The following is a 14,733-nucleotide window of genomic DNA, read 5'->3' on the forward strand; positions in this document are numbered from 1 at the left end:
GCCCATATTTAGTGTGAGTGAGTGACTGACTGACTGAGTGACTGACTGACTGAGTGAATGAGTGAATGACTGACTGAGTGAATGACTGACTGATTGAATGACTGACTGACAGATTGACTGACTGATTGAGTGAGTGACTGAGTGTGTGTGCACAAGAGTGCATTTGTGTGATTTTTGTTTGTGTGTGCATGTGTTTGTGCGTGTGTATGTGTGTGCGTGCATTAACGACTAGTCCTATAACGTCAGAGAGGGTGACAATCCCAGCCCATCCAGACCTCCAGTCCAAAAGGTCCATTTGGGAGCAGACAGAGGTGTTGTTCTTTTTACAGTAAACACTCAAACAGACAGATGCTTGTCCTGAGGTGACTTACCAGAGTAAACATTGGAGAGACACGAGACAACAAACCTAAATTTGACTGTCTGACAAGAACATGCAGTAAACCACAACTCTAGTCTTCCCAATCTTTCCTCTCACCTCATCTCCCTCCCTCTTCTCAACCCTCCCTCCCTTCAACCCTCCCTCCCTCCCTCTTCTCAACCCTCCCTCCCTCTTCTCAACCCTCCCTCCCCTCACTGTCTACTTTCCTCCTTTCCTCTCTTGTTTCCTTGCCTCCATTTGTATTTGATGAGTCAACCACCTAATTGCGCCCAATCCCAGACACCCCAGCCAGAAAGTTCACCATGTTCTTACATCTCTTATTTTTGTCTATTTCTCCTCCCTTTCCAATGTCTATCAAAATGTGTCCCTCCTCCCACATTCCCCCTCTTGCTGTAGCTCCTCATACTCCTGTTCTTACCACAACAGGGTTGTAGACACAGACAGGAGTCAGTGTGGCAGAGACAGACAATCTGACCCGTGCCAACCCCTTCCAGTATATGACATTTATATTACATTTACCCCCAATGTATCACATTCAACGTTCTTATGCTAAACCTCTGTCCAGCCAAACGTCATCATTACTCAGTACAATCCTACATCGAAAAACAAACAACGTTGGGCCAAGCTATTATTTCAGCATAACCATGACAAACAAGCCATGAGTTGGCACAAGCGACCAGGAAGCCTCAATCTATTGGTAACTATACTGGTCTTCCACCCCACAGCCCATCCATTTGGTTTGGTATAGCCAAAGCTGAGGGGTGGGGCTGGGGAAATGTAACCACCATCATTGCATTTTAAATTCATTGATGGAGCTATGAATACAAGGATTTACAGTCCATGAGATAGGCAAAATCACTATACTATACATTGTTTTGTTACCAACAAAAACAAAAACAATGGAGTAGGCCACAGATTTTATACTAAATCTCATTAGGGATTTATTTATATTATATTTAAGTTATATTCTTCAATAACATTCTTTCAGTTAAGAACAAATTCTTATTTACAATGAAGGCCTACACCKGCCAAACCTGGCCCAATTACAGCCGGTTGTGATTTTATATGGAACCTTTATTTAACTAGGCACGTCAGTTAAGAACAAATTCGTATTTGCATTAATGGCCTACCAGTGAACAGTGGATTAACTGCTTGTTCAGGGGTAGAATAACAGATTTTTGATTTGATCCAGCAACCTTTCGGTTACTGGCCCAACGCTCTAACCACTAGGCTACCTGCTGCACTGTGATACAGCCTGGATGGTAGATACATGCCAGGTTAATCGAAATGACAATTGACCAGGGTAAATTTAACAGATTATGTTTAAATGACTTGCCATACCCATATCCCCCTGACCAGTGACCACTGTTCCATGGCCCTACCACTGCTCAGCTGACCCCACCACTGTTCCCAAAGCGCTTGTGCTCATAACTACAGCGCAGGCGCGAACCTAAATACAGCCTGCCAGCAGTGTGTGCGGTGACAGCTGCACTGATGATATCGATGAACGGTGAGAGTTTTAAAACATGCCAAATATTATGTTTGTATCTACYGTTTAACACAATGTAAATGATAAAGATGGTCGCATGACTACTAATTTATCTCATCGTTGAGTTAGAATTGATTTGTATGTTTATGTCATTGTATAAAAAAAGCCTAGCTTAACGTTAGCCAGCCAGCTGTCTGGCGCACGCAAGCTAACCAGCTAGCACAGACACTCCTTGCTAGCTAAACTAGCCAGCTAACGAGCTAGCTAATGTGTTAAAAATATTTCCAGTGGCAATGTGTTTTCTTTCCAATATTTGTCCGTCTTGTTACTAAGTTTTACACGTCAACGATATGTATTCAGATTTCACACAAAAATAAATCCGCAGCTGGCAAGTAACGTTAGTCCAATTTGCAAATGGAAATGTAATATTTCCAGTTAGCGCTAGCTGATTGCTTCTTGCAACCCTGGATCCTTGGGACGTACCTAAGTCACCCCATTGAAGTTGRCATTTTAAAAATGGTGAAATCAAGGTTTAGGGTTATGTAAGGGTTGTGGTAGGGGGTTACGGTTAGGGACGTCCCAAKGATCCCGTATTGCACTAACCCTAGCGGATTGTCCATGCGAGTGAGTACTGCAGATACTACAAGGCATATAGCCGTAACGTTAGCCTTGTGGATATATGGTAGTTAATGATATATTCCCTGATCGCCAGCAGTGTCCAGCGGTAATAACAACCCGCATAGCACCCACAGTAAGAAGCATAAGAAGAAAGGAAAGAAACATCGAAAAGGATCCGGTGACAACCTCCCCAGTTTGGATATTGGGTGAGCAACGTTGGCTACTCTAACGTTATTCCCATTCCCTGCCTATGCGTCGGCTACCAGCATGTATCAGTTTTTGCAGCTGGTTCTGTCTAGCTAGTAGTTATGTCTGTGCTATAAATACACGGGGGCGGTGGAGCGACTCACCTCTCCAGATAAGCACATTGACTCATGCCTCCCCCCTTTCCTGCTCTGTGCCTATTTCAGTTTAACCCTGGCAAACCTTAACAATACCCATTTCACTGCTGTTACAAATACGTGTGGGGACCATGCAAATGTAGATATGGGGAGTGCACTACTTGGACTATCATTATCCGTTGGTAATTGCATAACCCCCCCCCCCCCCCCCCCAATGAATTTTGGAGACGGGCCACAGTCAGCACTCTAATTTAATGTGACGCACGTCTCACTCATAATAAAACACAAACCCCTCATTGTCTGTTGAAGTGCACGCATGCTTCTTGTTTACAAGAGAATCACAGTATTTACATTGCTGAATGTCAAGTCAGTATTTTAGATGACTAGTTAAATATAACTGATGTAATTAGTCAATTTTTTTCTGATAAAGGGATATTTTGCTGGTTGTTATTGTTTAGGCAAAGACATCGTCACCACCTTCCTAAAGGCAAACAGAAACCATATTGAGACGGTTGTTTCATCAGGCTGTTCTGTGTTTTTGTTTCAGGTCCCAGATTCCCACCGCAGATGAGTTGTGTCGCATCCTCACAATACACAGGCCTGCGACTCCACCAAAAACCTCTCCCACCCCTCCCCTCAACCTGTCCCAGAGGCCCCTGGACCTCCAACCCCCTGCCCCACTCAACCTGTCCCAGAGGCCCCCGGACCTCCAACCCCCTGCCCCACTCAACCTGTCCCAGAGGCCCCCGGACCTCCAACCCCCGGACCTCCAACCCCCTGCCACACTCAACCTCTCCCAGAGCCCTCCCCATCTCTTACGTCCTTCTCCTTTAACCACCCAGCCACTTCCTATACCACTAACTCCCTCCTCTGACACTCTGTCCACCCCCGTACTGTCCTCTCCCATAGCACCTTCACTAGGGATCCCTCCAATTCTGTCCTCTACTCCACCTAAACCACTGACCTCATCTCAGACCACCTCTCCGCAGGCTCTCAGCCCACCCCCACCTGACTTCACCCCTCCACCAACAGAGCTGCTCGGATCAGATGATGAGGAGCAGGAGGACCCATCGGATTACTGCAAAGGTAGGCTATATAATTGTCTAATGGATCGATGCAATAGTGTGGCAGATTAGGAAAGTGACAGTCAAGGTCATTCTATTTGAAAAATCAGCAGGGAGTGGAATTACTTGTGTTGGTAGTTATGTAATGAATGTAGTCACCACATGGATTTTGTAATAATACTTATGATATGATGCCCTTGTAGATACAGTATGTCAACCTCACAATATAATTTATCAACTAGGATGATGCAATAATGCTAATAAGCCTGTGTGAGTGAAAGTCTATGTATATTTCAGGTGGGTACTACCCAGTGAAGATTGGAGACTTGTTCAATGGCCGATATCACGTAGTCAGAAAGCTTGGTTGGGGTCACTTCTCTACTGTATGGCTATGCTGGGACCTGCAGTAAGTGACTGATTTTCGAGTGCATCTGTTAAACTATACCAGTAATACACAAACGAGAAGCCTAATGATATTTATCCTTTTTTAATGTTTTTCATTCCCATCATTTTGTTTCATTCAGTGCTGAATGGTTAAGTTTTCATTATTGGCTATTTWTTTRKKTWTTTTTCTCTCTTCAGTTTGAGTCATGACATGATTGTGTTTGTGTGTAGGAGGAAGCGCTTTGTGGCACTGAAAGTGGTGAAGAGTGCTCTGCATTACACAGAGACGGCGCTGGATGAGATTAAACTGCTCAGATGTGTGAGTGCATTCCTATTTATTTCACCCTCAGACAGACAGCACACCCACAGACATCATTCATTAATGGCTACAAGCCCAAGGGCATCCTCCAAAGCAAATGACATAGTTGTTTGGTGAAATTGATTGATGTCATAATCATTGTACTGTGTAGATGGCTAGCTAGCCCAACACTCTGGGGAGTTGTAGTCTAGTACATTCTAACAAACATCTCTAGCATATACGGATAGATCATTCTGTTTCTGAATTGAAGTAACTTTTCTACGCTTATTTTGTGGCCTAAGGTGCGAGACAGTGACCCTACAGACCCCAAACGAGAGACCATTGTACAGCTTATTGATGACTTTAAGATATCCGGGGTCAATGGCGTGCGTATCCTTTCTGCTGCTTACCAGCTGCAACTGGGTTTGGTGGACCCTGTAAGCAACTGGGTTTGGTGGACCCTGTAAGCAACTGGGTTTGGTGGACCCTGTAAGCAACTGGGTTTGGTGGACCCTGTAAGCAACTGGGTTTGGTGGACCTTGTACACATCTTGTTCCTCTCCTCCTACTTGCCTGTACTACTATTTTCCCTGTTTTCTTTCACCCATTTCAGACAGAAGATGTGGTATGTTACCTGTAAAAAAGAATATAAGGCAATGTTTATGACCCCCTTTCAAACAGCCCCTAATTTACCTCTTATTTTGCAGGTAGACCCCTTTTATACTTATCAGTAGGGAACTGGCCAATTGGTAAGGGTGGGGGGGTTTAAACCATGGGGGCTGTTTGCAGTTCAAATTAAGTAGGTGTTAAACAATGGAAGTGTTGAATTTATGAATTTACCTGCAAAAAAGCAGAACCATTCACACGGACACAATACCTGTGTTTTGGTCACAGGGTCTGTGAAAATGCAGGAATCATGACTAGGTCATTAGGTGGCTTTTAATTTGCCCATGTGTTTTTACACACTACTTTCAGATATATATATAAAAATGCAGGCATGGTAAATAAATATGATTTTGGTCTGTGTATTAAAGGGATCTTTCATGTGTAAGTGTGAGTGAATCCGCTTCTCCTTAACTGGTGTGTCAGATGTGTGTATGGTGCTGGAGGTTCTGGGTCACCAGCTGCTGAAGTGGATCATCAAGTCCAACTACATGGGCCTTCCTCTAGTCTGTGTGAAGAGCATTCTCCGACAGGTACAGTGGTATACCACAGCTCTTTCCCCTCTGTTTATAGCACATCAAGCAGGTTTCACACAGCGTCTATTCTGTGAAGAGCATTCTCCGACTGGTAAGGAATACCACAGCACTTTCTCCTGTGTTTATAGCATATCAAGCCGGTTTCACAGGTGCAGCGTTTAGAAAATAGCCAGGGAACCTGGAAAATATGATCAACGTATTAGATATTACCATTGCTAGCATTTATGTTAATGATACAGTAGTCAGTAACACTTTACKAGAAACTGGCGAGTTCCACGTATCCATTTCAACCACCCTTATACATACTCCATGTCTTGCCCTTCACAGGTTCTGCAGGGCCTGGACTACCTGCACACCAAATGTAAGATCATCCACACCGACATCAAGCCGGAGAACATCCTGCTGGATGTAGATGATGTGTACATCAGACGGCTGGCTGCAGAGGCCACTATGTGGCAGCAGTCAGGAGCCCCTCCTCCCTCGGGCTCCTCAGGTGAGCTGGTTGGTTCATTTATGATGAAAACWTCTAGACTTTCAACTTAAACACACGTTTTGTTATTAGTCAAACTTGTTCTGAGGGGATATAGCATAGGGTCATCTTGTGAGTGCTTCATGTGTGTCTGTATGTGTGCTGTAATTGTTAAAATTTTAATTGGACTTGACAAATTACTGGCTTCACAGTAATGTGTGTTATACTGTACACCAGGGGTGTGGATGACCATTTTACTGGTTAAAACTGTAGAAATGATAATGGGTCTACATATAGTCTCGTCATGATGCACAGAGGAATTTTTTCTTTTGAATTTTGATGGCAAGGAAATTTACAAAATGTCAGTGTGGCCTTCCGGACCTCGCTGAAAACACTGTTGATGTTTGAAACCCCTGCTGTACACATACAGACAACTATCTATATTCACTTTGACTCCATCAAAAGCCTTTGCTCTCTCAAATTTAGTCAAAACTGTCTAGATGTAAATCTGTGGTGATTTGTTACTTGCATGTTTAGATGTTTCCTATGCGTCTGTCTCTTCTCTCTTTTGCATACTTTCTGCTATCAAATCTGCTCATCGTCATTTCTTCTGTCTCTATTTGGTTTCTAACTTTGTCCTGTTTTTCTTGTGTGTTTGTTTTTGTGGTCATTACGGTTTACTGTCCCTCCCTTCCTTTTTTACCTCGTTTTCTGATGGCAGTTAGCACCGCCCCAAGGGAGAACCAGGTATGTTCAGACTGAAGTCCTGCCTGCCTGCCACAGAAGGGATAGTCTTGCAAAAAAAATAGAAAGAAACATCACTTTTGGTGAACAGTGCTTTAACGTTGATCATAACTCACCTCAGCTTTTGTGTGATGTGATCATGTTGCCTAACGATTATTTTCTGACGTTGTGATGGTTGGTGTGTGTGTGTCTTTAGTGGTTTGTCTCCTACTCAGGTAGTGTATCATCTGTCTCCGCATGTCAAAACAGTAGTTGGCTTTCTAAACGACATGTAAAAAATCGAGGAGAGGGAATGAGGTCTTGGTGACCGAATAGTCACCGTCAGACACTTCACAGTAATACCTTATCACAAGTAATACATTCTCAGTGGACAATGCTTTGCCCCATGGCTGACTTGTGGTTTCTATGTAACCATCGTTTCAGCCTCCTGTTGCTGTCCAACAAAGAACATAATCATTTACCCAGTTTCTTTATTGGGTTTGTAGGGTTTTTCACAACAATTTTGTGATGTGAGAAAGTGTCAGCTCTTTGACTTGATACAGTTTTATCTGATAGGCTCTTTACAGCTGCCCTCCTTTCATATAGATCTAATTTGAGTACTTTTTTTAAATTCGTATTTGAAATAGGTTGTTTTCACCTGCCGTGATGAACATTTCCTATCACGTTTCTCTGACATATTCCTCCAGGACCAAGAAGGCTTCTAGCCCACTGTATGCAGTTCTTTGTTTGTTTTGAACAATTCATTAAACCTCATGAATGATCACATAATTGGCACTTAAAGAGCACCATACTTTAATGTATTACTGTAGCGTAGACAGCATTTCATACCAAATCCATTAACAAGTAGACTAAAGTATATGCAGTGGAATACACAACCTAAAGGACTTTTGAGCTGGAGCGTGTGCTGTCCCCCCCCCCCCGGCCATGGCTGGGGGAAGTTTAAAGCCGTAGCACTGTTATTCAGTTGGAAAACAGAATGCCATCTGATCCCTTGTAATACAATTGGCCCTTCCTCAAATTCCAGGCGTGGCTCACGTTAGCTGCCTCAGCAGATCACTGCAAAGCTAGCTAACCCACTGAGCCAAAGCCTGTTCCGACAGCCGTGGGCACGTGAGTTCACCAAGTCAGCTTTGAGGGATACTGTCAGATGGGATGGACTTTCTGTAAGAGACCTACTGGAGAACTGTCGACGGTAACATGCTGGAGCTCAGAATAGCGTGGTCATCTAGCTAGCAGGATATATAGAGGTTGCGGTGGGATCATGTTTAGTCTGCTTCTTAAGTGCCCACAAGTTTTACTTGCAATCAAAACTGTTTGTTGTAGGGCAGTGGTTCTGCCATGGAAATGAGGATTAGAATCAAAAGTAATCATGTGAAATGTAATTGAGCCCCATTGTATATAGATACAGGCAACGCCATCTGAACTCCGTAATATTACTACAACGTATTAAAGCTCACCTGTCTGAGGAAGACTTGTTGTGTGAGAGAGACTGAAGACGGGCTAACACTGAATATTTCTCATTTTGGTACTTCCTTTCTGCACACTCTCCTATTTTTCTGCCTGGCATGTACTCTCTGTGTTGGACCCTCTGGTACTGTGCACTGGAGTCATCAGAATCTACAGTATTGGTAGTGTTGTCAGGGAGCATCACATGGTCAGTCAGGCTGGCATCATGATTGGGAAAGCTCCAGACGTCCTGGCCTGACCCTGTATCTGTCTCTATGTCCATCTGTGTGTCTAGAGCGGCAAGGTGACCAAGAACAAGAAGAAGAAGCTGAAGAGGAAGGCAAAGCGGCAGCAGCGTCTGCTGGAGGAGAGACTGGTGGACCTTCAGAAGATGGAGGATCTGGACGGGACCTCTCCATCAGACCCTTCCAACCCTCTACGCACCCCCTGGGGACAGGATGACGACGCTGGGGACCCAGAGAGGAACGCCAACAGTGAGTGGTTCACCTCTACTAGTGACACTGCAATGCCAATCCCTTCATAATGGTGATTTGGTAGCAGCTGTATTTCCTGGTTGAGTTTCTGTATTAAATCCATATGTTGTTGATACCATTTCTTCTGCCAGACTCCTCTGTGGTGAAGGGGAATGAAAACGGGAACTGCTACACCCACGTCTCGTCCACGGCCAACACCAAGGCCAGCCCGGAGTCTGGCTCGTTGTGGATCGAGGAGGGTTGGAACGGCCACAACCCCATGCGTTTCTGCAGCCCTGGCTCTGGGATGTCAGGGATGTCTGCTGGCTCCATACTGTCAGCCACGTCTGAGTCAGCACTGTCTACCCTGTCAGGCTACTCCACCGGGAGAGACAGCCAACGCTCCGGACTGTCCCCCAGCAGTCAGTATCTCACTAGGCATCTCTCTGTCTGTGATCCTGTCTGTCACTTCTGTTGCCCTATGTATATCTGGCACCAGCATGCAGTTGCTTTACTGTTCTMTGTATTTAGATGGTGAGGTTGTTGTGATTATGAGCTAAATTGTATGTCTGTCACTCTAGTGTTCAGCGCAGCAGATTTCCTGGTCAATCCCCTGGAACCACAGAATGCTGACAAAATACGCATCAAGATAGCAGACCTGGGCAATGCCTGTTGGGTGGTAAGTGGCTGTTTTCAACAGGAAGAACAAGCTCTGTATGTTCGGTTCTCATGATAACCTGGACTTGGAGCTGTTCTCTTGTGATGTGTGGAGATGGTAAAGAACAGTATGGTGTTAATCAGCCCTCTACTTCCCCAGCACAAACACTTCACAGAAGACATCCAGACACGTCAGTACCGTGCCCTGGAGGTGTTGATAGGGGCAGAATACGGCACTCCAGCAGACATTTGGAGCGTAGCCTGCATGGTAAGCTACGAAACCGTGACGGGACCACTCAAACCACCACCTTCTTCACATCATCCTATGTATGTGTCCTGTTTCGTCTGAGATCTCCCACTGTAGCGTTGCCCTTCTGTGGATTGTATTTTGACCAACGTGACATTTTTGTTGCAGGCGTTTGAGTTGGCTACAGGGGACTACCTGTTCGAGCCCCACTCAGGAGAAGACTACACTAGAGATGAAGGTCTGTACCAGGGGTATTCAACTCTTTTCTTTAAAAAATAAAGGGTGGATCAGCTTTAATATTGCAGATTGCTGCTTCCATCAATGTAATTGTCTACATTTCCAATCCCCCATATATTTTTGGGATATATATATATATATATATATCACACATACAGTTAAAGTTTGGGGTCACTTAATGTCCTTGTTTTTTTTTTTTTAGAAAAGCAATTTTTTTTGGTCCATTTAAAATAACATCAAATTGATCAGAAATACAATGTAGACATTGTTAATGTTGGCTCTAACCAGAATAGAAAGAGGAGTGGGAGGCCCCGGTGCACAACTGAGCAAGAGGACCAGTACATTAGTGTCTAGTTTGAGAAACAGACGCCTCACAAGTCCAACTGGCAGCTTCATTAAATAGTACCCTCAAAACACCAGTCTCAACGTCAACAGTGAAGAGGCGATTCCGGGATACTGGCCTTCAAGGCAGAGTTCATCTGTCCAGTGTCTGTTCTTTTGCCCATCTTCATCTTTTCTTTTTATTGGCCAGTCTGAGATATGGCTTTTTCTACTCTGCCTAGAAGGCCAGCATCCCGGAGTCGCCTCTTCACTGTTGACGTTGAGACTGGTGTTTTGAGGGTACTATTTTAATTAAACTTTCTGATCAATTTGATGTTATTTTAATGGACAAAAGCACTTTTTTCCCCTTCAAAACAAGAATTTCTAAGTGAGCATCTCTATCTCTGATAACTAGCTGCACCCACCAGGTCTAAATCAATCCCTGATTTTAGAGGGGAACAATGCAGTGGAACTGGCTTCGAGGTCCAGAGTTGAGTTTGARGGATCTGTACTCTCCTTGTATCGTCTAGGCCTGTGGTTCTCAAACCTCTTTACCGGGGACGCCAGCCATTCCAGGTATTTTATCTATTCCAAGGCTAGCACACCTGATTCCAATAGGCAACTTATCAAAAAGCCCTTACTAGGTKAATCAGGTGAGCTTGTACAGGACTACAACAAAATTGTGAAATACCTGATCTGGGGGTCCCCAAGGAGAGGTTTTGTCTAGGCTATGTATGTTTCATGCTTGTATGTAAATAAGCTGTTCAAGCCAGACAATTTCTGATTCCACACAGAACAGGAAGCCATTCATTTGTAAGTTGTTACATAGTGAGTTGTTAGTTTAATGAGAATTTAACAGGGATGTAAATGCTCTCTTTTGTTCTCTCAGATCACATTGCACACATCATTGAGTTAATGGGAGCCATTCCGCCCCCTTTTGCTCTGTCTGGGAGATATTCACGAGAATACTTTGACAGGCGAGGTAAGTCTTACAGTAAATTAGGTGCAAAAAAAGTCAAATGTATCCGTAATGGTTTTGTACTGTATGTAAAAAGCTGTGTCACAGAATAGTCTGGTTCAAGAGAACAATGCCTTGTTGAGCAACGCTCAAACAAGAAAGGTCAGACCGATTTAGGGAATGTTACAGTAGTACAATTCACGTATCCTGTCTCGTATTACTCAAGTGCTCATCTGATTAGAATGTACCACTACAATATATTTTCCTTCAGTGTTCCTAGAACAGATGTCTACAGAAATATCCTCAAAATGACATACCTGTATGGTGCCTAATAGGATTTATTATTTAACTAGGCAAGTCAGTTAAGAACAAATTCTTATCTACAATGACGCTAAACCCGGGACGACGCTGGGCCAATTGTGCGCCGCCCTATCACATCCGGTTGTGATACAGCCTGGTCTGTACTGACGCCTCTAGCACTGAGAATGCAGTGCCTTAGACTGCTACGCCACTCGGCAGCCCCCAAAATGATGATCTGAGAGACTATGGCCCTATTTTTGTGGTTTAATGTTTAGCTCACTGTAACAGTGTATTGTTTTCCCTCCTGAAGGTGAGCTGAGGCACATAGCCAACCTGAAGCCATGGGGTCTGTTTGAGGTGCTGTTGGAGAAGTACGAGTGGCCACTGGAGCAGGCGGCCCAGTTCAGTGACTTCCTSCTAACCATGCTGGATGTCACACCAGAGAAGAGAGCCACCGCCGCTCAGTGTTTGCAGCACCCCTGGCTCAACTTGTAGACTACTGTCCACCACCACAACACAACTACCATGCTTCTAACCTTTACTGTATACCACTGAGTCCATACTGTACCACTAAGTCAGTGTGGTTATTCTCAGCCTAGATGGAGATCTTTTCTAAATGAAACGTTGAGTATTTATCTAAAGTTAATATAAACTGACGTTACCATTACTCTGAGCACATAAGTAGCAGTAACCTAAATCTACAGATTCTTTGTATTTATTAAAGCAGCATTACAGGTTCTATAAATGGTTGGGATGAATATGATATCTGTAGTTTGTTTTAAAATGGATGATCTACTTCTCATTGTGCTGAGTCACATTTGTTAAAATAGTGCCTTGATATGCAAAACAAAAAGTCTACAAAAAAAAAATCCTTCACTTTTTTATACATGTCGCCAAACTGTATGTGGAATGCTTATTTTGTGAACATAAAATGTGTTTAAACATGAAAGAAAGACCAGATATCTTACAACCTGTATTCTTCAGAATAAATCTTTKTTGGAAACCAGATTCAGGCAGTTTTAGAGTACTGTATGCCACTGTCATGTGGCCAAGAGATGGTGAATTAAATAAATTCACCATTCTTAAGTTGGCTGTTTTCAAGTTTTATATTTAACACTGCTGACAACTTTTACTACTATAAATAGACTTCTATCAATTTGATATGAAAATGTAACATTTTCTATCCCTTACTCAGTAATACATACTATTGGAAAGGGGGATACCTAGGCAGTTGTTCAACTGAAATGTCTTCCGCATTTAACCCAACCCCTTAGAGGTGCGGGGGGCTGCCTTAATCTGCATTGTAGGTGAGTGGTGTGTGTGTGTGTGTGTATATATATATATATATATACACACTATAGATGGTTATTTAATCGCTACTGAACTGGATTTCCATGTACCAAAAACACTGAAATTCCTGTAAACAGTGACAGTTCCTCAGAAGGTGACCTCTTGACACCTGCATAAATGTGAGCTAATGAACGAGGTATAGGTTGTGTCCAGGTTTTCATCAGAACATATGTCCATCCTCCCAATATGACAGAACCATCGGCGAGACACGTACAAAACAGCAACAGTGTTAGGCGGCAGTAAAATCCCAATTCACTCAGCACTTCTACAGTAGTGTCACTTCTTGCGCACCACTGTCGTCCAACCATCGTTTTCCTCTTGAGACTGGGGTTGATCTGTCTGTTTGGGTGCCGCACTACGCGGGGGGGTTGTTGACGTTGCTGCTTCACACTCCATGAACTGGATTACAATGACAAGATTTACAATGTCACAATCACAACCTTTTCAGAATTGACGAGTCAATTTGACATCTTATACCAATAAAACCCGTACCTCTGTTTCATCTCCATTACAGTCTTCAGCAGCGTTTGGTTGAGGTGTGACCTTGGCTCGTTCTGCACTCTTGTTAAGTTTGACTATCTGATCTTTGACCTCTGCAAGCTTTCCTTGTTGACACTGTGTAAAGATCTGGCTAACCTTCTGTGCCACCTGATCAATGAAGAAAGCATTGATTTAGAGACATTTTGACATTAAGAATGCGGTTGGTTGAAAATGAAACGGACCTTCAGGTAGCAATATTGTGTGTTGACATTTTAAATGTCTGAATTGAAAACATCCTGGTCCCGTGTGGCTCAGTTGGTAGAGCATGGCGCTTGCAACGCCAGGGTTGTGGGTTCATTCCCCACGGGGGGACCAGGATGAATATGTATGAACTTTCCAATTTGTAAGTCGCTCTGGATAAGAGCGTCTGCTAAATGACTTAAATGTAAATGTAAAACAAATTGTGCACCTGAGGTAAACTGCCATCATCCACCACTGTATCAAACTCATTGTTCATAAGGTCTGCTATGTAGTCCTCCACTTCATCTGGCTGCAGGTTTGCTGTAAACAAAGAAGTTTCAATTAGCTTGAACTGAAAGTCTGCCTGGGACTGTTCAGCATGTCAACAAGTAATCTAAACAGAGCAGACACGGGTGCTTCATACTAGCAGGTGTGCGGTAACGCAAAGAGGAAGATGCGACGTATATAATAATACAACATATATTTGGGTAACGATAGACTATGTATGGAAATCATGGGTCAGGTTACCGTTGTCATGAAAATATTGTTGGACCACATCCACCATCCAATCTGCCTTCTGTTGGCCGTACACGCCTCCAAATCCATTATCAACTGCGATCTGCAAAACAACAACGTTTGTACACTATTTGTTACACACATGTAACTACAAACATCGGTATACTGCTTAATTAGATCTCTAGGAAGCTGACACGCTTATAACGTTGTCGCTATAGAGCTAGCTAACCAAACAGTGCACGGAGGAAAATACAGCACAGTCCAACAACTACAGCTAGCTAACGCAGTTACATTTAGTAGCCAGCTATCAGCACGGCCCATGAATGTCCTTATTGCTATTTAGGACTGAATAATTACACCATTARAGCCTGTGCTCGAATATACAGTGTTTGATATATGAAATATTCACCTACCTGTAAAACAGGCCAAGTTTCTAGGACTGCTCTCACTGCTTCAGTGAAAAGTTCACGTGCAGTCTTCTGCGCTTCCATTTTGAAAATAATCAGGCATTACATGACGAGTGA

The 14,733-nt window shown here is 43.5% G+C and overlaps 2 protein-coding genes across 3 annotated transcripts; one reads left to right on the forward strand and one right to left on the reverse strand.

The window, feature by feature from the left end:
• Positions 1 to 1,782: 1,782 nt before the first annotated feature.
• srpk3 (SRSF protein kinase 3) lies at positions 1,783 to 12,631 on the forward strand. Of its 2 annotated transcripts, none has more exons than XM_024137124.2 (16): positions 1,783 to 1,889; positions 2,584 to 2,692; positions 3,375 to 3,913; positions 4,189 to 4,297; positions 4,507 to 4,594; positions 4,876 to 4,963; positions 5,662 to 5,768; positions 6,099 to 6,264; positions 6,962 to 6,987; positions 8,726 to 8,924; positions 9,056 to 9,325; positions 9,485 to 9,582; positions 9,721 to 9,828; positions 9,976 to 10,045; positions 11,255 to 11,347; positions 11,934 to 12,631. In XM_024137124.2, exons 1-16 carry the CDS (start codon positions 1,874 to 1,876, stop codon positions 12,116 to 12,118), a joined length of 2,271 nt encoding a protein of 756 aa, XP_023992892.1. In that variant the 5' UTR covers positions 1,783 to 1,873; the 3' UTR covers positions 12,119 to 12,631. The 2 variants fall into 2 exon arrangements, with proteins under 2 accessions (XP_023992892.1, XP_023992891.1); XM_024137123.2 differs by having other exon boundaries at positions 1,807 to 1,889; positions 2,581 to 2,692.
• A 249-nt stretch (positions 12,632 to 12,880) lies between these two features.
• Positions 12,881 to 14,733, reverse strand: tsr2 (TSR2 ribosome maturation factor). Its single transcript, XM_024137125.2, has 5 exons — positions 14,623 to 14,733; positions 14,222 to 14,312; positions 13,923 to 14,014; positions 13,466 to 13,621; positions 12,881 to 13,372 (listed from the first exon to the last, which is right to left on the reverse strand). Exons 1-5 carry the CDS (start codon positions 14,698 to 14,700, stop codon positions 13,250 to 13,252), a joined length of 540 nt encoding a protein of 179 aa, XP_023992893.1. The 5' UTR covers positions 14,701 to 14,733; the 3' UTR covers positions 12,881 to 13,249.

This window comes from Salvelinus sp. IW2-2015, unplaced genomic scaffold (genome assembly GCF_002910315.2).
Source record: "Salvelinus sp. IW2-2015 unplaced genomic scaffold, ASM291031v2 Un_scaffold1113, whole genome shotgun sequence".
NCBI lineage: Eukaryota > Metazoa > Chordata > Actinopteri > Salmoniformes > Salmonidae > Salvelinus > Salvelinus sp. IW2-2015.